This window comes from Panicum virgatum, chromosome 6K (genome assembly GCF_016808335.1).
Source record: "Panicum virgatum strain AP13 chromosome 6K, P.virgatum_v5, whole genome shotgun sequence".
NCBI lineage: Eukaryota > Viridiplantae > Streptophyta > Magnoliopsida > Poales > Poaceae > Panicum > Panicum virgatum.
In genome coordinates, this window is record NC_053141.1 from 31,380,245 (window position 1) to 31,405,286 (window position 25,042).

The following is a 25,042-nucleotide window of genomic DNA, read 5'->3' on the forward strand; positions in this document are numbered from 1 at the left end:
AGGCCATTGCTATGCTTTGGAACTTTGAAAGGGCCAGGGATGAGTCATGAGTGTGAACCTTTGAAACATTCATGAACCATGATCACAACATGCAGCTACATTCATGAACCAGTGTTCATAGTACAAGTCTGACAAAACAAAGGGATTGCTTATTATATATTACTTTTTGTATGTAGATGGCACACCACCCGCGCTACCCTCTCCTGGAGATGCATTACGATGAGCGACACCGTGGCAAGATACAAGAAGAGCGTACGCAGGTGAACTTGTGTTCGTTTTTATTTTTGTCAAGTCATTAATTTGATTTTAGTTTATTATAAAGTTCATTGATATTTTTGTAGGTTTTGAAGCCTCTACGCCCCCGCCTTCACAAGCCTCTGCGGTGGGACGATAGGTACGCACCATACCTAAAACGGGCTGGATTCCTCCCGTTGGCGTGGCTAGTCAAGGAGGGCCTCCCCGATATGGACAATGCGTGACTGCAACATCCTGCATACGGTGCGTACCAAATTTTACGTTTGCGTGACCGCAACATCCTGCATACTCCATTATTAGTATGCACCCATTAGATGAAAATATAGGAATAGCATGCAATGAACAATAAAATAATATGGTACGACTCAAATCACAACATCAAATTTTTTATAGCGATTTCCTTACCAATGACATGTTATTTCTACACACTCTTTTTCTCTTGTTCTTGGGCAAATTTTTCGGGCCCTGCTTGTGCTTTTCCATTCGGTGACCCTCTTTATGGCAAATGCTACATCGAACCTTCGAACTACCTTGGTTAAAGTCACCATAACCATAAATATCATCACCGTAACCACTAATCTGATCCATCAAATTACGGAGCCATTTTTTCTTCCTCCTTCCAACCTTATCTTTCAGCTTGCTATGATCTGGAATATACTCAGGGCCATTGTACTCAAGCCAATGTGAGGGATCAAGAATCGGTTCAAACCTAGATTCCCATGTCTTCAATACAATACTCTTAGAATATAACGGTGATATGTATGCCGATGAAAGGTGGGACATGCCTCTAATGCGGCATGCAGCAATCATATGGGAGCATGGTACGTGCAACAACTGTGGAACACAACATGTGCAAGTGGTGCTCGTGAGGTCCACTTTGTAGATGCGGCCACCGGTCATCTCTCCTCCAACGGTCAACGCGGTTGCTGTCCTAACTGAATACACATACGTGGTCGGATCAAACAACTCAGCTAACATGCCTGCTGGTGCCTTGCCTGCTTTGGTTAGCAGCTTCATGGCACCTTTTCCCCATAGATCTTGGTTTGGCCTAGAAGCTATTTGCTGGTTTGCTTTCTCCCATCTATGCACAAAGTATGAATTCACCTTGCAGAACGTGTACTCCACAATGGCTGAAACAGGCATAGCACGTACCCCTTTAAGAACTTTGTTCAACACTTCTGATATATTTGTGTTACATATACCATATCTACAACCATCATCAAAGGCAAGAGCCCACTTACTCTTGTTTTCCATTTGGTCCTCTAACCACTCGGTTGCTTCTTCGTTCATCATACCTTTTAGTTTTGTGAGTCTAATAGCAAATGTCTTCTCCGTCTTTGATGCGCATAACAACTTTAGCTGCTTTATAACTTTCTTGCTCTTTTGCCTTTGCCATATATTAGCTGCGAAGTGTCTCATACACCACCTATGCACAATTGGATGGTAGCCTTCCATTGTGGTCCTCAACTGCATTAAGAATTCCTTGATGCCGGGCCGAGATAATGCACACCTTATGATCATGTCCAACAACATCTCTACGAACCAAATGCAAGAACCATGACCAGCTGTCGTTGTTTTCACCCTCAACCAAAGAAAATGCTAGCAGGATCAAACGATCCTCACCATCCATGCCTGTTGCAATCAACAATGCCCCGCGGTACTTCCCGGTAAGAAACGTGCCATCCACACTTATAACAGGTTTGCAATGCTTGAATGCCTCTACACATTGTGGGAAGCACCAATATGCACGTTTCATTACGGGCCTCATGGAACCCTTGTGCATCTCTTGCCTGCCTGTGCTATGAATGCACCACTTTGTCCCCGGGTTGAAGTGTGCAATTGCATTTAATATTTTTGGTACCCTTCCATACGCCTCCTTCCAGTCGCCCCACAACATTGCTATAGCATCCTGCTTAGCCCTCCAAGCCTTTCCATGTTTTACCCGATAATTTGTAAAACCATGAATAGCTTCAATAATAGCCGCTACAGATACATCAGGGTCCGCATGAACCATTGCGGCAATCCGTCTTCCGATGTAGCATGCGGTACATTGAGAGCGCTCTTGAGAAACCTCAGATGTCCCACATGTGTGAGGTTGTTTAACATTAGTGATCCTCCATTTCACCCTATCATCAGCGACATGACGTGACCAAACCTTCCAAGGACACCCCTGCTGGCACTGAACCGTGTACCTTAATTTAGCCGAGGAATGCACCACATCATACGGTCTATGGTGCCTCACAGAGTAGTCCCTCAAGAAAAAATTAAGTTCCTCAAGGCTATCAAATATCATTCCCTTTTCTATCAACTGCTCCCCACTATCGGGCTCAACAGAAGCAAAACGTAGACCTGAATCACAATAGCCCTCCCTCGGAATAGAATGGAAAATAGGGACTGTTGGAACATCCACATGCACAGCCTTCAACTGCCTCAACTCAACTGAAGTAAATTGGGGTATGCGCATGCCAAAAAGGGTCGATCTATCTTCTCTAACTACCTCTTCCAACATTTCATCTGCCATCGGTGTTGGTCCCACGAATGGAGTTGCATGAGGTGTTGTTTGCCCAAGATGTGTCCCTTGATTTCCTGGAAATAACATATCATTGTCGCCTTCACCATCCTCATTTTCTTCCGAGTTTTGGGAAATGTCATCTTCATCGACCTCCTCATTCTCAAAGCCGCCTTCATCGAAATCATTGTTTACACGACATGTGTCATATCCAACTTCGTCATCACTTTCATCATCATTTGAGTCATGAGAAAGATCATTACCACTATTTTCATCTTCCTCCGGGGCATCGGAATCGTTATCCGGTAATATGGCTTCTTGAGTTAGGTGCTCAATGGGGGTACTCATCACCACCTTGACTGGGCACATCCATACTACGAGTATCCACATCAACCACTACCTCTGCACAACCAACTTGCGAACCACTTACCAACTTTTTGTAAAACAACCAATCATTCTCGCAACCAATTGGCATCAACACATAGTGACACCTTCCCTTTCCGGCATCAAACCTACCACATAGTCTTAACTCCATTCGCACATTTTCTACTTTGAATAAGGAATTCACTCGACCTATTATATCATCAAATGATGGTGTCATATCGAATCTGACTACTTGTTGCCTCATCCTTGCAAACTCTCCATTTTCATTGACCGTCCCACCAGAGAATAAACAAACTAATCGATCCATCTACACATTCAAATACAAGAGACCAATAACACATTCAAATTGATACATGCAACAATTTTTTCACGGTACAAAAGTGACACCATCGCTCAATTGCACGGCACAACACAACTAATCCTACCCGATTCGTACTAAATTACCCATTTCAACTCAAACTCTATATAAACTCTAGCCAACTCAAACCCTAAGAAATCATCGAAATGGAGGAAAACCAATCGGTTAGAATGGAAGAGTTACCTTCAAGGATCGATTTCCCTTCGTTTCCTCTTCAAATCGGGAGGAGGATGGAGTGGATCTAGAGGACGAGGGGGAGGGGCAGCGCCATGGAGGTCGGTTCATGTGCGGGAGTGGAGGAAATAAGAAAGGGGGCATGAGGAAGATGACGGCTGGCGAGTGGGCCTATATTCGGTTGAGTCGCGCCACGGCGCATGGCGCGACTCAGTCGCGCCAAAAGCATGTGGCGCGACTCCGCCTTGCCACGTCATCCGCCGCATCGCGCGTGTGCCAATGTGGCAGTTTGGTCACGCCAAAGCATGTGGCGTGACCTTTCAGGGAGTCACGCCATGTAATTTGGCGCGACCAAAAGAGCTAGTTTTCGAAAATTTAAATCGATATGGGTTATTTATAAAATATTAGATTAAAAATGATTAAAATAAAAAAATGTCTCCAACATGTGGAGATGTTTACACATGTTGATCGATTAGGCAGCTTCGTCTGTGATTAGGCAGCTTCGTCTGTACTTGTTTAGCATTTGGTTTAAGGTCTGAAAATAGTCGTTGGAATCAGTGCAGCTGCTGCCATTCACTTCACACAGCCGGCAAAGTGATTTGTGTCCCCCCTGACAGACGGATCCTATGAAGCGAAGCATCCAAGACTCCTGACACTGATAGCCTGTTACCATGCCACCACCCCGTGATTCAGAAGGGGTGGTGAATGATTCGGTGGTTCAAGATTCTACTCGTTCTGACAGTTTCCATCAATGCGACAGATTCGTCCAGTCTCCCGATGCGCTCCTGGGGATCGAAGACCTGACCGTCTGAGAACCTGCAGAGCGTGGCGTGGCCATTTCTCAAGATTCAGGGGGTGTTTGGGAGGGTTTCGCCGAGAAGCGCGCGTGCGGAGCCGGAGCTGGAAGCGCGGAGCTACTTCCTGCGCCCTGCGGCTTCGCCAATGCCGCCCCAAAGCAGCTCGGCCAGCTCCTGCGCAGATGCTCAGAAGCAGCTTCTTCAGTGTAGCCGGGCTCCTTCGGCATGACCGTTTAGCTTCACCGGTGCCAGAGTGACATGCGGAGCCCGGAGCTAAAACACCACCAAATGTGCTCTCAGTTTGCAGCGATGCTGCAAGGTGCCCTTCAGGAAGAGGTGAATAAGTCCGCAGGTTTGCTTTTGGCAAAAGATCCGAGGATTGGACAACCCATCTGAAAGTGATTGGGTGCTCTAGCTTAAGAGGGAGAGGGAGTGAATTAGGCTCTCTAAAACCTTAACCTATGGCTCCAACTAGTTTGCACAAAAAATTTAAACTAAAATAATCTATCTAGATGTGCAACTATGGTTTTTTTAGTGTGCAACCCTCATCCTAAAAAGAGTTTTGTAACATATAGCCAATCCTAACAAGATACTACACTAAGAAAGTAAAGACACACAAGTTGCAATATGAAATACGGAAGCTTAAATAGGAGGGATGAGAGGAAGAAAACTCTCGACACAAAGATTTATCCCGTGGTTTGGATTGCCACAAAGACGCCCCTACATCCACGTTGTTGAAGCACTCACGAAGAGTATCGCTTCCCGGCAATCAAGTCTCTTCTGTGAACACAATCACGGTCATCTTGATCCCGCTATCCACTAAGGGAGCTTGCCCGCGAAGGAGGGGTCTCCGTCCCCCGCACAATGTTGTCGACGCCGCTCCACACCAAGCCGGAGGGTCGATGACGTGCCGGCAAGCCACCAAATGCTCCAAAGGGCCGGCACACCGAAATACTTGTTGGTTCACTCTAGAACCAGCCACAAGACACAACACTTTGCTCTCACACTCTCTAAAGAGCTAATCCTAGCACTAACACTCACAAAGCTTGTGCTAAGCCTAAGGATTTGATCAATATGCACTTGGATTGGCTTGGAGGTGTTCTTCAATGTGTATGAGCTCTCTCTGGTCTCCAGCAACTCCAAAATGGCCGGGGGAACACATATATATATGCCTCAAACTTGAACTAGCCGTTTGGAGCCGTTGGGCACTTTTCTGCATAGGCGTCGGAACTTTCGGTGCTACGGCATCGGTTCTTCCGGTCACACTGAGCTCTGAAGTAGCCGTTGGCTTCTCTGACACGGGTGCAGCAACTTCTGGGACCAATGGTTAAACCGATGCTTGAGCGTCGGTTCTTCCGGTGGTACAGGATCTTCTCGTAGCCATTGCACTTGATCATTCCTTGCTGATGTCATTACTCCGACGTTTGCTCTGATGGGGCATCGGTTAAACCGGTGCTGAAGGCTTGGCTGTTGTGCACTTGACACAGTCTCTGGACAATAGTACGTTGATTGCACCGATGTCACTGAATGACCCGTCGGTTAAACCGGTGCCTAAGAACTGTTTTCACTTGATTCCATTTGGTGCCCAGACTTGCACCGATGCTTTAGCGTCGGTTCTTCCGACAACCATCAGATGCACCGATGGTGCAACGTCGGTTTATCTGGTGCTGCAGATTTTGCATCCTTTTCGTCCAATTCGTCACGGCGATCTTTTGGCACCTCTGCGACAGATTGGACTCGATTTCTTGATGGTGGATTGGACATGGCATCTCGACGATGGATTGAACATTGCATCTTGATGATGAATTAGATGTATTGGATTATATCCATGGGACCTAAAAATTCTTACAAATGTGATCTTACAAACTTATTAGTCCCATTGATTATGTTGTCACTCAATCACCAAAATCACAAACAATGGTCTAGATGGGGCCATATTCCTTACACCATCTCTACTGCAAAAATGAAGGAATTATTACGTTGAAGAAAATGAATGAATGCATGCAACTTCAAATTTTGGTGTGTTTGCTGCCAACATCAAAGTTTTATACATGAAGGCAGAGATGGAAAATATAAGCTTTACTTTGTTCTTGTTATCATATTTAATATGAATCGCCAACGTTAAGTAAATTAATCCAAACAATTTGGTACCTCTGAAAGCAACCATACAGTTGATAGTAATACTAAAAAATCAAAGTAAAGCAAATCTACCATAAAGAAACAAACGGTACAATTTGAATTTAAAAGGTTACGTAACAGTGAAAAGGGCATGACATAAAGTCATTCATCAACCAAGTACTAGCCTCAGGCTGGGCTGGATAACGAGCCAGGCCCGGCTCGATCTGGCTCGTTATGCTAACAAATTGGCACCGCTCAGCTCATTAACAAAACAAGCTAAAACTTCAGCTCGTTAGCAGCTCCAGTTAAGCTTTAAAAGTATCATAAGAAAATGGGCAGAAAAACATCGCAAGTACAAACATCCGATATATACATTATAAACACTTTTATGAATTGGAGAACAGTATTAAAATTTATAGAAGGATCAAGACAGCAACCATACTTGGTAGCTATCTTTTGAGCTCATACACTCTGTTTTTAGTGGATAATGCATATGTTTTTTTACGTATGCACGTCAAGAAGAGGTGAATGTCCAGAAGTGTCAGCAGACGGTTAGCATTGAAACAACAGAACTCGGAAGATTCAGCCTGACCCCAGCAGATTAAACATTAAAGTTGAACAGGTCTCAACAGAAAACAGCCAAAATAAAAATACTACCCTAGTACACTTATAACAAATTCATGGAGACAGGATCAAGAGATTGTCAAGAGCACCAACTTGTCAACTTCAACATGAAGCTTGGCCTTAATGTTCTCAGAAGGCATATGCAACTTAACCACTAAATGTCATTGCATAAATTCAGAGCATCAATTGCCAACAACTGCTACGGAGGTCACCGAAAGAGCACTGGGTGTTTGTAAACCAAGCAGTTAACTCCTACAAATTCACTTCACTTTTAAGTGTGTGCTACAGTAAAGGGTCGATTTCCACAGGGACCATATATATCATATCATAAGCCACAACGCAACTGGATACACTAGCGAACCATCTCTACACCATTGCAACCAGCTAACCCTGGATACCTGCAAGGCAACAGTTCCATCAGTCAGCCTAGTTTTACAGCCACAATCTTCACATTTTTTTTCATGCGCAGCATGTCAGTTCAACTAAGGGAAACTGTTTTCACTGCTAGTACATCCCAATTTCACAAACATCTCACATATGCCACTGAGCTCTCTCACCTGCATGGGGATCCATATCCTATCCAGCAGCATATATGAGAAGTTGATTTATTGGGGAAAAAATCTATCTTAATTTGGAATCATAAACAAAACGCGACACCATGTCACATAGACTAGATAAACACAAAATACACATTCAGGTGAGCAAAAATTGTAGATTTCGGTTCCCCAAATGGAAGGCCAATATCTACTGCCAAAATGCAATGTAAATTCCTCAAACAGTAGGCTCATCTACCTGGTAGTTGAGGCCTTAAGGGTGAACTAGAATTTCATTGATTTATAAAATGCTGTCCATAAGGGGAAAAAACCCAAAATCAATAATTTCTTCTCTGTGGTGCAAACTAATTCATTGAGAGAAGTATCTCTAAGACATGGTTTAACCACTAATTTCTATTCTAGTGTAAATAATTAGAAACAAGGTACAGTGTAAGCAGTTTTCACTACCAAGTAATAGCCCTAGCAAGCAGGCCATGACCCTACTACTTTGAAAACAACCACATAAAAAATACCAAACATCAAAGAGATCTAAAACTGAAGTGCCCAAAGAACTGCTGAAATCCTGTTAGAACACCCACGAAGCTGCCTATTTCCTGACACATGCCAACAGCATATGGGTAACAGAAGGATGCGTGAAGCCTTTCCTAATACCAAAAGTTATGTAACATGCAGATGACAGAAGCAAATTGTACTGATTCATTGAGAATTATAACATGTAAGATAATAGAAAATTTTGGATTTGCACATCTAAGACTAATAGTCAGAGCATATCTGCGAAAAGTGGCTACTTGATAAAAAAAATTGTAAAAAACTGTTGTAGAAGTTTCAAAACCTTTCTCTAAAGTTGAATGCTAACTTAAGTTTAATTGTTTTGTTTCGTTTAACATAAGTTAAATGTAACCTAGAAAACACAAGTTAAATATTTCGAAATCCTTTCCTTATCTCATAACTTATAGTCCTTGACAAAATATAAAGCAGTTACTATTTAATTATAAAGAATGATATATACTACCAACTTTGAGGCTTGCTATTAATAGCAAAATAAATAAGATAAACAACATTTTTTATTATGTTTAGATGTGATATGATTCAAAGTCTAAAACTTCTATTACATTTACTGCCAGTTTACACCTATTAATCTATTACACACCTAAATGTTGGAAGATATATAATAGACCTACAGGTATGTGAATACTTCAGTTCACATATTTGAAAAACACTCCCTCCATTTCAAAATGTGGGGTCATTTTGGTTTTTCTAGATTCATAGTGTTCGCTATGCAACTATATAACATATGACCTAGAAAAGTCAAAACGACCTACATTTTGGAACGGAGGGAGTAATAAACTTTTCTACTATATTCATCCAATGAAATTTCCACTATTCATGTTCCTCATGGTTTACGGCTGTGCATAGAAGAGATTAGCTAAAACAGTATGCTATCTCTGAAGATAACTATGGTTCAATGATAAATGAGAAGCGACACTGATACAGTGATAAGTTCATAGATCTAACAAAGAGAACAAACAACAACAACTAGATTTAAGTCATCAACCAATATTTTCAGTAGCACGATACATGTATTGCAGCAACCAACTACTGAAAGCAATTGGATTGTATTATTCAAAGGAAATGTAAACAAGGAATTACCTGAATCATAGATACTTGCGTACGGGTGATGTCGGTAGAGGATATAAGTTTCCCAGAGTTTTTTGGACTGCAGGGAGTCAAGTTGGAGCATGTAAACACCATAAATGGTCCATAGCAACATCACATTAGCATCTTCAGCATACCCTAATACTGCCGCTGACCCAGACTTCCTCCCATGAATCTTGCACAGATTATGAGTCTTCTGCAGCACCCACTCAGTAACACCTTCAGAGCAGACCTTCCTCTCCCACATTTGGAGGCTATGGTATGACAGAATGGCGAGGCCAAGACCGCCATGTTGTGCCAGCAAGGTGGAACGTGAGCCTGAAAGAGCTATACTGGAAGGCCACTCGATCACATCTAGACTATGCCTGTCCAAATTAAACTCAAGAATGCCATACCCTAGACCAACAGGAAACCAAAATAGAGCATTGCCGACAAGGGTGCCCGGATCACTAACACAATAAACCGTAAAGGGAGTAGCTGCTGCAACAAGATCGCTCCATGTTCCTATTTCCGACGAGTAAATGCAGACGAACACTTGTGTGTGGTTCCTGGTAACGCCTACCAAGGCCACCTCGAAGGGGCAGGAGCCGAAACCGCAGTGCACGTGGCTGGGGTCGCCGGCAGCAGCGCAGACAACCGCGCCGTTCCAGATAACCCTCTCTTCGTTGTCGAACTCTGGCGGAACGGCAGCCACACGGCGGTCGCCTGTGAGGGGATCCCACAGAACGATCTCCTTCCGCGTCTTGTTGTGGAGGAGCATGCAACCGTGGCGACAGCCGTAGATGTTCCATTTGTCGGGCTCGGAGCCGGGAGCCGGCGCTGTTGACATCGCCGATCCGCGGACGGAAGCGCTCTTGCGGGATGAGATCCGGCGGATCCATGACGGACCTGAAGAAGGGGTAGCCCTTGTGGTCCTCGAAGACGCCGATGAGGAGGGGGGGGGGGGGGGGGGGGGGGGGCGCTCCGGTGGCGGGCGCGGAAGCTGCGGCGGAAGTGGGGGTCGGTGACGAGGCGGCGCCAGCGCTTGCAGACGAGGGAGGCGCGGGGGAGCGAGGAGGGCTGCGGCGGGAGGCGGAGGAGGATGTCGTCGTCGTCCGGCAAAGCCACCGCCGCGGCAGGGCGGGGGCGGGGGCTGCGGCGGCGCCGCGTCATCTCATCGCCGCCCTCGGCCCCCTCACGCGGAGAAATTTCGATTTTTGACACTCTAATATGGAGAGATATCTGGTGCAATCACGAAACTGGTGAAATCACCGTGCAATCCGATTAAAAAGATTTTCAAAAAATTCTAAAAAAAATCATGAATGTACATCTCGGTCTACCCCATCTACATATAAATTTCCATGATCAAATTCATCTTAGGCCTTGTTTAGTTGCGTAAAGATTTGGGTATAAAACACTGTAGCACTTTTCGTTTGTATTTGATAATTATTGTCCCGTCATGGGTTAACTAGGCTCAAAAGATTCGTCTCGCAAATTACAATCTAACTGTGTAATTAGTTATTTTATTTAGCTACATTTAATACTTCATGCATGCGTTGAAACATTCGATGTGATGGGGAATCTTGTAAAGTTTTGGAATTTTGAAGGGAACTAAACATGGCCTTACACTTGCAGTTACAAAAAAGACAAATTTTCTGACAATCAGTAACGTTTAAATGCAGCCCAAATTTGTTTTTTGTAACTGCTAGAGTAAGTTGAATTTGACCATGAAATTTTATATGTAGATGGGGTAGACCGAGATGTACATTTATGATTTTTTTCAGAATTTTTGGAATACCTTTTTAGTCGGATTGCACGGTGATTTCACCAGTTCCGTGATTGCACCAGATATGTCTCCCTCTACTATTCTCGTTAACATCTTGATATCTTTGACATTTTTATTGTTTTAATGATTTATATTTCCTTTTCCCAATAAAAAGTCTTAGAAACTGACTAATTTGCCCCTACAGCTGGCCGCGGCTCTCGCGCGCTCTGCCAGTGAGACAGTTAATGGCTTGGGAGCTGCCGCACGCCGTGCACAGCTCGTCCTCTCATTGAGACTATTGAGTTCATATGCAAGCTTATTGAAAGCTCACAGAAATTGAGTTCACACTAGCATAACCGAAGAAGGCCTCTGACGAAGGCTACGTCGTTGCCGAGCGGCCGCGGCAGTGGATGGCAGAGTTGCAGACCGGCGGCACGGGATCGACGACGACACAGACGGCGTGCTGCTAGCCGGGATCGATGACGCAGCAATCGGCGGGCTGCCGGAGGTGTCGATGATGCTCTGGCCGGCTGCCGGACGGGATCGACGGCGCATACGACGAGATGCCGAACTGCCGCGCGTGATTGCCTAATCAAGGCAACCGATATATTCTAGGGGCAAATTAGTCAATTCCTTAAGTTTTTAGTTGGAAAAAAGAAGTAAAAAACATTAAACTAATGAAAATGTCAAAGAAATTAAGACGTTAACGAGGAGAGTATCAATTTTACGAAGTCAATTTTGAGAGTCGAACTCGCGAAGCCCAACAAACACAGGGTCAAGCATTTTTTTTTCTGACAGAGACTGGACTGGACTCTGGAGTGGAGTGTAGCGGTTTTTCTCTCGTTGTTTTTCAGAAGAGGTAGGCACGCGCTCGCCATTTCACTCACATGGATGAGGTTGTGCCAAAAGCCCCAAAACCCATTTCGGCATTTCCCATTTCGTTCGGTGTTTTGCATGGCCTGGGCCGCTGGACAGTGGATCAAACTAGAAATACTGCAGCAGGTTTCAGAAGGAAAAAAAAAAGAAAAGAAAAGAAAAGAAAAGAATACACGCTTTACACATAGGTAGCACGTATATGAATAGAAGTATCTAAAAAAAACGTATATGAATAGAAGTATACTTAGTCTCCTGAAGAGCACCAACCATCAACTTAAGTACTTTAATTAACAAGGGAGCTTGGCTCAAATATGCTAGACAGAAGATAGCTCAAAGGTCACCAAAAGAACACCCGGCGTTCGCATCGTCGAGCCATTAGTTACTACAAATGCAATTCAAACATGCATCCACGAGCTACATAGATGGCCAGTTTCAACACGGACCACGCCATAGGCTGCACACCTAAGCACCCATCTCTGCACCTTGGCAAACCAAAGGCAAACCCTAGATACCTGCAGGATGACAGATCCATCAGTCGAGCTTGTTTTCCAGAGTCACAAAACAGTCATTCACAATTTTTCAGAACTACTATTACTAGGTGAAGTAAGAAATTAAAACTGAAAAGAAAAAAAAAACAATTTTGTTGACATGTTCTAAAGATTTTCTGTACATTTCAGTACAGATTAAGTGTTTGGTACTTCAATGCCTCCATCAGGTGCAAGCCTTTGAATATCGTAGACAGACCAGGATGACAATCACATAGCAAGCAGAAACTACAAATACCAAGTTTCTAGTTCATATGCATAACTTAGAAATCTATGATCTAATCAACTATTACTAAGTTTAAGTTATGAGTCATAGGAGAAGCATCAAGACACAATCATACTTCAGGTCCAAATTATGTAATTTCTAACATAGAACACTATTAAAAAAACTCTGCCACTGTTTCTTAAACCAAACTATTTCAATATTGCAAAAATAGTAAAAGCTAAAAAGGTATGTATCACACACAAAAAAAATGAAAAAAGGAAAAGAACAAAAAAAGAAACAATAGAGCTCAAGCAAAGTTTAGGTAGGGTAGAGCTGAAACCCAACAAGTGCAACTATTCATGGTTCAGGCACTTGGGTTTCATCTCCATTTGAGTAGCCTCTTGGGACTGGCTATGTTGAGACAACATTGGCAGAAGTAACACCAAACGCTCCAGATGAAGATAACATGCACAGTCAACAGATAACCTAGAAGCAATTGAGCACAACTCTAGCTTCTGGCAAAAGATCTCAGGAAGATCCACACATAGCTACTCCAAAAATGGAAGGAAAAATTCATCAAAACAGTATAATTATTTACCAAGCAACTGAGATGAACAAGTACAAACTACCTATATTATAAGCTGAAAACAAGTTATCTGAAATTATTCAGAGAAACTGATCCTATTTTATGCATAATGAAATAGAGTAACACACTATCCAAATGGCACACACAACAGGAACAAAAATAAACAGAGGTTCATAGATCCACAAAATGTTCTCCTTGAGGAAAGATAAAACACAACACCACATTATTCTTGTCAGTGATGCAAAGTAATTTATTATCTGTGGCAGAACTAATATCTTGACAAAAGATAATTAGCATTCCCTCAGTTTCTTTTACAAGAACATTTCCTTATTTGTCATTGGAAAACTTTCTCAATCCCAGATATGCCATCAGGATCAGTCTATGACATCTAGGTCCCGTGCCCATGAGTCACTGACACAAGCAATGGCAAATGTGAAAGATCGATCCAGTTTATATTACTGATATTTTGCAGACTCTTGTGAAAAGATTTTGAAATTAATTTCTATATGTTAGTGAAAATAGCTAAAAATAAAGCACTACAGAAGCATCATCAGTTACAATTTATAGACCAGATATTGCAGATTTCATGTGACCAATTTAAATTACTCTACTTATATTATATCCGTGGCCCATATTCAAATATTTGAACAAAACCTTTATAAAATGTCATTCGTAGAAGAACAGAGGGAGTGATACTATTCACAAGATGCAAAATGTTAGCATGTATTTAACTATTTATGTTCAATATGGCTCCCAGATGAAATTATTATGATTAAGAAAACAATATTAAATGAAAGAACGCAACATACAACTACCTTTAAGCATTAAGATTTACTAACCAATATACTGAATCAATTATTTCAGGTGGCCCGCGTCAGATGTTTGCTCTCAACATCGAACTTTAATGCATGCAGCTACTGATAAGAAATGATAAAGTTTACTTCTGTTTTTGTTTCCAAATTGCCAATATTTGCACCATGATTTATACTTACTAACAATGATAAGCAAATTAATCCAAACAATATGCTACCCCTGAAACTGAAGGAAACACACAGTTGAATGATAATACTAAATCAACAAAGGAAAAATATCTACCAATATGGAACAGAAATTAAGTACAATTTGAATTTTAAATTGTTAGGTACCACTGAAAAGAACATGATATAAAGTAATCCCATCAACGAAGTAGTAGCGAAAAAAAACCATATGACTCAGGAGTGTATCTGGTGCATATGCACCATATTTTGCAAACCCTGCAAATTCACAAAAATTGCACTTTCAAATTTCGAAATATTTTAAAATTTGGAACATCCATAGTTCTTCTATTGATGCACTTTGTTGACCCCATATGACTACTGCTCTGAAAAAAATCACCCCAGAAATTCAAAACAGCATAGAGATCTAAAGACTAAAACTGAGGTGCCCAAAGACTGCTAAAATCCTATTCGATCGTTATAGAGACTACCCTGTTTTGTTTTCTGACACACGCTAATGGACAATGGGTACTGTGGGCAACTGAAGAATTTGTGCACCTTATCTTAATACCCAAAACAATAAATTTGCAAATTGAAACACAGTTCATACCACGTACATCCTATGAGAACTTCAAAAGTGGCCACTTATGCAAATTCTGTGTGAAACCTGGTGCAGAAGCTAAAACATCTTTAGAAGTTTAATGCTAAATTCAGACAAGTTATTTTATTCATTTGTATACAATAAATGTTTTATAATTGCTCATATATCTCAGCACTTACAGCATATTCCTAAATTGTATTTTGTTTACTGCCAGTTTACACCTATATTAATCAGAAAAAAAGAGAGACTAGACCAGGGGGAGACACATCCCCTGATTTTTCCCTTAAGAAGGTTGTATCAGCCTTCGAAATTGGACTGGTGATGGGGTTTTCATTGACCCCAGGACTTCAATGGTCTAACCAGTGTAATTCAGGAGAAGTTGGACGCCTATATTAATCTGTTACACTTATAAGTGCTGGAAAGATATGCAACATAGCTGGACATACATAGATTCGCGTACATATTTAAAAAGAGATAAACTTTTCTACTAAATTCGTTGAATAAACTTGCCAATGGTTAAATCAGTTAGCTATCATTGAAGACAACTATGGTTAAATCATAACACTAATAGTGAAACAGTGGTAAGTTCATGGACCTTAAATGAGAAAAGAAATATGACAACTACATTTAATTTGTTAGCCTAACATTTCAGTAGCACGGTAGAGGAATTTCAGCAACCAAGTACTGTGAGCAATTGCTTTTGTTCTATTATAAAGTGATATTAACAAGGAGTTACCTGAACCATAGATACTTGCATAGGGATGATTTCGGGAGATCTTAGGAGTTTTCCAAAGTTTTCTGAACTGCAGGGAGTCAAGTTGAAGCACGTAGATATAGGAATCAATCGATAGCAACATCACATTAATATCATCAGTATAGCCCAATATCAACTCCACACGAGACCTCTGTCCAAGAATCTTCCATAGCTTATCAGACTTCCGCAGCACCCATTTGGCAACACCTTCAGAACAGACCTTCCTCTCCCACATTTGCAGGCTGTGGCATGACAAATTGGCGAGGCCAAGACCACCACCTTCTGTCAATACGACTTGAGAACAGCAATTCCCTAAAAGTTTTGCACCGGATGGCCCCTCGATCACAGCTAGACTATGCCTGTCCAAATCAAACTCAACAATGGCAAACTCCAGACCAAAAAGCATCCAATACAGGGTGTTGCCGACAAGGACGCCGGGATTAATAACACAAAGCACCCCAAAAGGAACAGCTGCCAAGACAAGATCGCTCCATTCTCCTGTTTCTGATGAGTAAATGCAAGCGAAGACTTGCGTGTGATTGCTGGCGACGCCAACGATGGCCACCTTGAATGGGCAGGAGCAGAAACCGCCGTGCACGTGGCTGCGGTCGCCGGCAGCAGCGCAGAGCACTGCGCCGTTCCAGATGGTCTTATCTTCGTTATCAAACTCGGGCGGAACGGCAACCCGGCGGTGGTCGCCAGTGGGGGGATCCCATAGAACGATCTCCTTCTGCTTCCGGTTGTAGAGGAGCACGCGGCCGTGGCTGCAGCCGAAGATTCTCCATTGTTTGGGCTCACAGCTGCCCCTGCCGTCGCCAAGCGGCGGACAGAAGCGCTCGCCTGGGATGCGATCCGGCGGATCCATTACGGAACTGAAGAAGTTGTGGCCTACAACCACGTCGAAGAACCCGATGAGGGGGGGACTCCGGTGGCGGGCGCGGAAGCGGCGGCGAAAGTGGGGTTCGGTGACGAGGCGGCGCCAGCGCTTGCAGACGAGGGAGGCGCGGGGGAGCGAGGACGGCTGCGGCGGCAGGCGGAGGAGGATCTCGGAGAGGAGGTCGTCGTCGTCCGGCAAAGTCGCCGCCGCAGCATGGCTCGGGCGGCGGCGGTGCCCCCGCGGCATCTCGCCGCCCTCCCTCGCACGAGCGTTCACAGGTCCGGGAAGGGAGTGGAGTGGAATGTAACGAAATTGTTTTTTTTTTTCCAAGAAGACACAACGACAGCGAAATTCACCATTTCAGCCTCGCCGGAAGCTTTAGGTTTTGTCACCGGACCAGATGCTTGCTTGTGGTTGCGATGAAGACTGGTAAGTGGTAAGTTTTTTTTTTCATTATATCTAATGTATTTTTTGAGCAGACATTATATCTAATGTATTGGTGTGTTTATGGCTGACTTAATAATAATGTGATATGGAATCCATGAAATTTTCATCAAATTAGCCTTTGAGTCCATAATTTTTGTCTAGTCTTTCCCACCTATTTCAACAAAAGTAAATTTCGTGTGTATTTGACTAGAGGTTTTGATATTTGACACACAATTCGCACATCGCACTGAATTTGACATCCAATTCACATAACTTTTGGGTGAAAACCTTGACGATGGCGGTGCCCGTGGGCGCCGTTTTCCCCGTTGGGGGCGTCTTGCTGCCTCCCGCTCTCACGTCTTGCTTCAGGGGTGAAACCCATTCCTTTCTTGGCCGTGCAACGACGACGCTTTCGGCGTCATGTCCTTGTTGAAGGCGTCGCATCTAGATGTAGTCATGGCCTCAATGTTTGTTGTCTTCGGTGTTCGCCCTTCGCCTCTGGGCGGCTGTCTAGCGTGCGGGGACTGATCCTGTGACGTGAAGTCGGAGCTGCTGCGTCGGGAGGATGTAGCTCGGCAATGATAACATCATCCCTGGGGTTGCTGTAGGTGTGGTCTAGCGGTCACTGGGGGCGGGGCCTTGGTTCGCTAGGAAGTCGGAGCTGCTCTTCACATTGTGTTGTATTTGAGCTTGGCAACGATGACCTTTGTGACCTTGGCCTTTTGCCAGTCCGTCCGGTGAAGGTCTTCTGGGGTTTGCTTCGAGAAGTCAGAGCTGCTGGCTAACCAGCTTAGCAACGTTGACTCGTTGCAGTATTGTGCTGTGCCGCAACACTTGGATAGGTTAGTCATCCGGAGTGGACTGGCTAACCTTTCTACATAAATTTTCTATTCTTTTTTAATTGAAAGGCAAAGCACCTGTCACTTGCTTCAAAAAAAAATTAGACACACAACTTGCGCATCCCACTGAATTTGACATTCACATGGCTTTCGAAATTTTGCATGCGCTACCGGAGTGCAATGTAGCGGGTTTTTCTTTTTCAGAAGAGCAGCAGTCCCCATTTCACTCACATTTCTTTTTAGCAAACCCCATTTCACTCACATGGATCAATGGGCGGATGCGGTTGTGCCAAAAGACCATTTCGTTCGGCGTTTTGCATGGGCTGGGCTGGGATGGGCCGCTGGACAGTGGATCGAACTAACAAAAGGTTCGAAGGGGGGGGGGGGGGGGGGGGGGGGGGGGGGGGTAAGGAAAGAATACACGCCTTACGCATACACGTAAATGAATGGAAGTATACAAAAGGTTTGAAAGGAAAAATAAAGTATGAATGGAAGTATACAAAAGGTTTGAAAGGAAAAATAAAGTAAGGAAAGGATACACGCCTTACATATTACACGTAAATGAATGGAAGTATACTTAGTACACTCAAGGGCACCAACTCATCAACTTTAGTACTTTAATTAACAAGGGACCTTGGCTCAAATATGCTAAGACAGAAGACAGGTCACGGCGTCAATTGCTCAAAGGTCACCAAAAGAACACCCGTCGAGCAATTAGTTGCTACAAATTCAATTCAAACTTACATGCACGCGCTACATAGATGACCAGTTTAAACAGGAACCATACCATAGGCTACACCCCCAGCAGATACAAAATGGAATGGCCTGAATCCAGCCACCTAAGCACCCATCTCTGCACCTTAGCAAACGAAAGGCAAACTCTAGATACCTGCAGGGTATAACAAGTCCATCAGTCAAGCTGGTCTTACACGGTCAGAGAGACACGAAGTCATGCACAATTTTTCATAAGTATTCAAACAGCAATAGTAAATTCAATGAAAATCTGTTTTGGCTAGTGGAGAGACTGCATCTCATTTCACGTTTAACATCTGACATATGCCCCTGAGCTCTCTTATCGAGAAGCACATTCAAGAGATGAGGGAACAGAGCAAGTAGCAAAATCAGAAGGCCCTTTTGAAGTCAGCATATCGACCAAACCTCACATCAAAGTCTTCATCCAAAGTTGAATCATTTAAGAACTTATTACTAGGTGAAGTCAGAAAATTAAAGTGAAAAGAAAAAAAACAATTTTGAAGACATGTTCTAAAGATTCTCTCTATATTTCAGTACAGATTAAATGTTTAATACTTCAATGCCTCCGTCAGCTGCAAGACTTTGAATATCATAGACAGACGAGAATAACAATCACATAGCAAGTAGAAACTAGAAATACCAAGTTTAGAAATCTATGAGTTAATCAACTATTACTAAGTTTTAAGTGTCATAGGAGAAGCATCAAGACACAATCATACTTCAGGTCCAAATTATGTAATTTCCAACATAGAAAAGTATCAAAAAATACTCTGCCACTGTTTCTTAAGCCATACTATTTTAATATTGCAAAAATAGTAAAAGCTAAAATGGTATGTATCGCACACAAAAAAAGGGAAAAAGAAACAACAGAGCTCAAGCAAGTTGAGCTAGGGTGGAGCTGAAACCCAACAAGTGCAACTATTCATGGTTCAGGCACTTGGGTTTCATCTCCATTTGAGTAGCCTCTTGGGACGGGCTATGTTGAGGCAACATAGGCAGAGCTAACACTAAACACTCCAGATGAAGATAAAATTCAGAGTCAACAGATATCCTAGAAGCAATTGAGCACAACTCTGGCTTCTGGCAAAATATCTCAGGAAGATCCAAACATAGCTTCTCCAAAAATGCAAGGAAAAATTCATAAAAATACCAAGCAACTGAGATGAACAAGTTCAAACTACCTATATTATAAGCTGAAAACAAGTTATCCGAAATTATTCTGAGAAACTGATCCTGTGATATGCATAATGGAATAGAGTAACACGTTATCCAAATGACACACACTGACACACAATAGGAACAAAAATAAACAGAAGTGCAATAGTGCATAGATCCACAAAATGTTCTCCTTGAGGAAGATAAAACACAAAACCACATTATTCTTGTCTATGTTGCAAAATAATTTATTATCTGTGGCAGAACTAATATCTTGACAAAAGATAATTAACATTCCCTCTGTTTTTTTACAAGAACATTTCCTTATTTGCGATTGAAAATTTTCTCAATCCCAGATATGCCATCAGGATCTGTCTATGACATCTAGCTCCCAGGCCCATGTGTCATAAAGCTATGGCAAATATGAAAGATCATTCCAATTGATATATTTGATATTTTGCAGACTCTTAAGACATGATTTTAAATTTAATTTCTACATGTTAGTCAAAATAGCTAAAAATAAGGCACTACGGAAGCATCTTCAGTTACAATTTACAGATCTGATTTTGTAGATTTCATGTGGTCAATATGAATTACTCTACTTACATTATATCCATGGCCCATATTAAAATATTTGACCAAATGCCTTATAGAGGTCATTTGTAGAAGAACAAAGGGAGTGGTACTACTCACAAAAAGTAAAATGTTAAGATGTATTTATGTTCAATATGGCTGCCTGATGAAATTATTATGTTGAAGAAAATAATATTAATTAAAGAATGCAACATACAGCTACCTTTAAGCATTCAGAATTACCAACCGATATACAGAATCAATCAAGGTTATTAAAACGATAAAACGACGAAACGAATAGAGGGTAGATTTTAACAAAACGATGTACGTTTTATTGTTTAAACGGACGTTTTAACATTTAAACGTCGATTTCACAAGAACGTTTTCTCGTGAAAACGTCGTTTTCACGACGTTTAAACGTCGTTTTAATAACCAGGGAATCAATTTTTCCAGATGGTCCGCGTCAGATTTATTTGTTTGCTCTCACCATCAAACTTTAATGCATGTAGCAACTGATCGAAAATAATAAAGTTTACTTCCGCTTTTTGTTTCTAAATTGGCGATCGATATTGGCAGTTGGCTTGGCACCATGATTTATATTTACTAACAGTGATAAGTAAATTAATCCGAATAATTTGCTATCTCTGGAACCGAAGGGAACACACAGTTGAATGATAATACTAAACTCAATAAAGGAAAAATATCTACCTATCTGGAACAGTAATTAGTGATACAATTTGAGTTTTAAATTGTTAGCTACCACTGAAAGAACATGATATGAAAGTAATTCCATCAACCAAGTAGTAGCGAAAATAAACCTATATGACTCAGGAGTATATCTGGTGCACATGCAGAAGATTTTGCAAACCCTGCAAATTCACAAAAATCATACTTTCAAATTTCGAAATATTTTAAAAAATTGGAACATCCATAGTTCTTTAACTGATGCAATTCATACCCGAATTTTTTAGAAACTTTGAAGTACGTTTCTTTAAAGAATTTCACCATTTTCAACATTTGGTGCATTTGCACCAGAGTTCACCCCAAATGACTCTACTGCTCTGAGAACAATCACACCAGAAATTCAAAACAGCATAGACATCTCTAAAGACAACTGAGGTGCCCAAAGACTGCTGAAATCCTATTTGATCGGTATAGAGCCTACCCTGTTTTGTTTTCTGACACATGCTAAGGGACTATGGGTACTGTGGGCACTGAAGCATTTGTGAACCTTATCCTTATGCCAAAAATGATAAAATTGCAAATTGAAAGGCTAACAGTCCATGCCACGTACATCCTATGAGAACTTGAAAAGTGGTCAGTTTATGAGAATTCTGTGTGAAATCTGGTGCAGAAGTTAAAACATCTTTAAAGGTTCAATGCTAAATTCTGACAAGTTCTTTTATTCATTTATACACAATATTTTTTTAAAAAATTGCTCATATATCTCAGCACTTATAGCATACTCCTAAATTATAGTTTGTTTACTCCCATATTAATTTGAAAAAAAAAAGACTAGACCATGGGGAGAGACATCCCTTGATCTTGACCTTAAGAAGGTTGTACCAGCCTTTGAAGTTTGAACCCATACTGGTGACGGGGGTTTCATTGACCCCTAGACTTCAACAGTCTAACCAGTGTAACTCGGGAGAAGTTGGTCGCCTATATAAATCTGCTACACCAATAATTGCTGCAAAGATATGTAACACTAGACATACATAGATTCGCTTACATATTTAAGATGCAATAACTTTTCTACTAAATTCATTGAATAAACTTGCCAAGGATCATGCTTTCATGGTTGCAGCTAAACATATAATAAATTAGTCGAAACAGTTAGCTATCACTGAAGACAACTATGGCTCAACCATAAAATTAATAGTGACACAATGATAGTTCATGGACTTAAATAAGAAAAGAAATATGACAACTAGGTTTAATTTGTTAGCCTAACATTTCAGTAGCACGGTAAAGGTATTTCGGCAACCAAATACTGAGAGCAATTGCAGTTTTATTTTAAAGAGATATAAACAGCAAGGAGTTACCTGAACCATAGATACCTGCATAGGGATGATTTCGGGAGATCATATTACTTTTCCAAAGTTTTGTGAACTGCATGGAGTCAAGTCGAAGCACGTAGATATATAAATCAATCCATAGCAACATCACATTAATATCATCAGTATAGCCCAATATCAACTCCACACGAGACCTCTGCCCAAGAATCTTCCATAGCTCATCAGACTTCTGCAGCGCCCATTTGCCAACACCATCAGAACAGACCTTCCTCTCCCACATTTGCAGGCTGTGGCTTGACAAATTGGCGAGGCCAAGACGGCCATCTTCTGTCAATACTATTCGAGAACAGCCATTACCTGAAACTTCTGCACCGGAAGGCCACTCGATCACAGCTAGACTATGCCTGTCCAAATCAAACTCAACAATGACATACCCATGACCAAGAGGCATCCAATACAGGGCATTGCCGACAAGGGTGCCGGTATGACTAACACAATCAACCTCAAAGGGAACAGCTGCCAAGACAAGATCGCTCCATTCTCCTGTTTCCGACGAGTAAATGCATGCAAACACTTGCGCGTGGTTGCTGGCGATGCCAACCATGGCCACCTTGAAGGGGCAGGAGCCGAAACCGCCATGCACGTGGCTGCGGTCGCCGGCAGCAGCGCAGAGCACCGCGCCGTTCAAGATGGTCTTCTCTTCGTTATCGAACTCCGGCGGAACGGCAACCCGGTGGTGGTCGCCTGTGGGGGGATCCCACAGAACGATGTCCTTCTGCTCCCAGTTGTAGAGGAGCACGCGGCCGTGGCGGCACCCGAAGATTCTCCATTGGTTGGGCTCACAGCCGCCCCTGCAGTCGCCGAGCGGGGGACAGAAGCGCTCGCTTGGAATGAGATCCGGCGGGTCCATCACAGATCTGAAGAACTTGTGGCATATAAAGTCCTCGAAGAACCCAATGAGGGGGGGGGGGGATTCTGGTGGCGGGCGCGGAAGCGGCGGCGGAAGTGGGGTTCGGTGACGAGGCGGCGCCAGCGCTTGCAGACGAGCGAGACGCGGGGGAGCGAGGACGGCTGCGGCGGGAGGCGGAGGAGGATCTCGGAGAGGAGGTCGTCATCGTCCGGCAAATTCGGCGGCGCGGCAGGGCGCGGGCGGCGGCGCGGCATCTCGCCGCCCTCTCTCGCAGGCTCGCACGCGCCGTCCCTCGTCAGGGAAGGGACCGGATGACATGAGGTCCTGCTTTTCTGAGAATAGAGTGCCCTGGATTTGCAGAGAATCTTCCGCTCCTCCTCGCTTTGTGAATTTTGGCCCTGGTAGCAGTACTAGCAGTACAAAAATTTTGACTAATAATTAGAAGTACTAAATAAATAAAGTTAATTTGTAAAACTAACTCTATAGCTCTGTAGCATCACTGTAGCCAATCATCGATTAATTACTGTCATTAGATTCGTCGTGGAAAGATACATCCATCCGTGAAAAAGTTTTGCAAATAAACTTCGTTTAGTACTCCATGTATGCGAGATTCTTTTTTCGGGAATCGTGTGCTATGATATGTTAAGGGAACCAAACAGGGACTTTTTAAGCTGCATATGTTGACGGTCAACTATACTTAATGGCAAATCAAAATTATACACCTTACTCGTATCTACTCTTAAGTTTTCAGAATAACCAAGCCATTTATTAAACTGTTATTTTCAAAAAAAGAATTTGCGTTTTCCGTAGATGAGTGTGCGTGCATATATATATATAAATATCTCGTTCGAGCTGTATTTCGCAAATAAGGATTTGGAAACTTACCTACCGGCATGACGGAGAAGCCAGTTCATTTGGGCCTTTTCCGTAGCTGGGCCAGGAAAGTGAACAGGGCTTGGTACGAAAGCCCAACAAATATTTCGCCCTTGGCGGGCCCGGTTCTCAGCACGTCAAGGCCGCCGGACATGCCTTTTGGAACGGCGATTCCTAAGAATATTTGTTATCTATTTTTTAATGTTTGAGATCCGTACGGAAAGAACTAATGGATGAGATTAAAGCTCGTGGGAAAGCTAGTTCAGCGCATATCTGATTTGCGGAAGAGGAGCAAACAGGTGTCGCCACCTGAATGAATGACTGTTGCTGAAGGGTTGCTCGATGGATTTCTTTTGAACCGGAAACTTTGATCTTATTTTTCTTCCAAACTATAAATGCGTTTTGAATTCCGTTTGAATCATGAACTTATATAGATTTTATACAACAAAATAAGATCCAATATGAATATATTTTATTACTTTTTAAAAACAACATTTTGAATATACGAACTCAACATTTTCTATGTACTATTTCAGCATTTTACATAAAATGTTGAACCACTTTATTGGAATTGTTGAACTAAGTTTAAATAAATGTTGAATATACTATTTTAAGAAGAAAACAAAATACTAACATAGATTACCTACCTTTGTCCTGGCCCTCATCCGCACAAACTGGTTACGACCAGGGTTCACCAAACCGTCAGTAACCGGTCCGGTTTGACCGGTCAAACCGGTCCGGACCGGTTCCGGATTGGTCCGGTATGAAACAGGTCCAAATTCAAAATTTAAATTTGAATTCAAAAAAATGAAAAATTCTCAAAAAATTTCTAAAAATACTTCAAGATGCGACTAATCTAATGGTGTTAAATTTTCTCAAAAAATCGTTCATTTACTATAGTTTG

At 42.4% G+C, this 25,042-nt stretch overlaps 1 protein-coding gene and 2 pseudogenes across 3 annotated transcripts; all 3 read right to left on the reverse strand.

Annotated features, from left to right (window-relative positions):
• Nucleotides 1-7,153: 7,153 nt before the first annotated feature.
• LOC120713626 lies at nt 7,154-10,624 on the reverse strand (annotated as a pseudogene). Its single transcript, XR_005691223.1, has 2 exons — nt 9,424-10,624; nt 7,154-7,617 (listed from the first exon to the last, which is right to left on the reverse strand). The product of XR_005691223.1 is annotated as an uncharacterized LOC120713626 (transcript).
• A 1,610-nt stretch (nt 10,625-12,234) lies between these two features.
• On the reverse strand, nt 12,235-16,929 carry LOC120713627. Of its 2 annotated transcripts, XM_039999554.1 has the most exons (3): nt 15,697-16,929; nt 14,531-14,638; nt 12,235-12,561 (listed from the first exon to the last, which is right to left on the reverse strand). In XM_039999554.1, the coding sequence occupies exons 1-3, from the start codon at nt 16,835-16,837 to the stop codon at nt 12,554-12,556; spliced, it is 1,257 nt and encodes a 418-aa protein (XP_039855488.1). In that variant the 5' UTR covers nt 16,838-16,929; the 3' UTR covers nt 12,235-12,553. The 2 variants fall into 2 exon arrangements, with proteins under 2 accessions (XP_039855488.1, XP_039855489.1); XM_039999555.1 differs by lacking the exon at nt 14,531-14,638 and having other exon boundaries at nt 15,697-16,924.
• Nucleotides 16,930-18,376: 1,447 nt separating this feature from the next.
• Nucleotides 18,377-23,608, reverse strand: LOC120713628 (annotated as a pseudogene).
• Between the last annotated feature and the right edge of the window lie 1,434 nt (nt 23,609-25,042).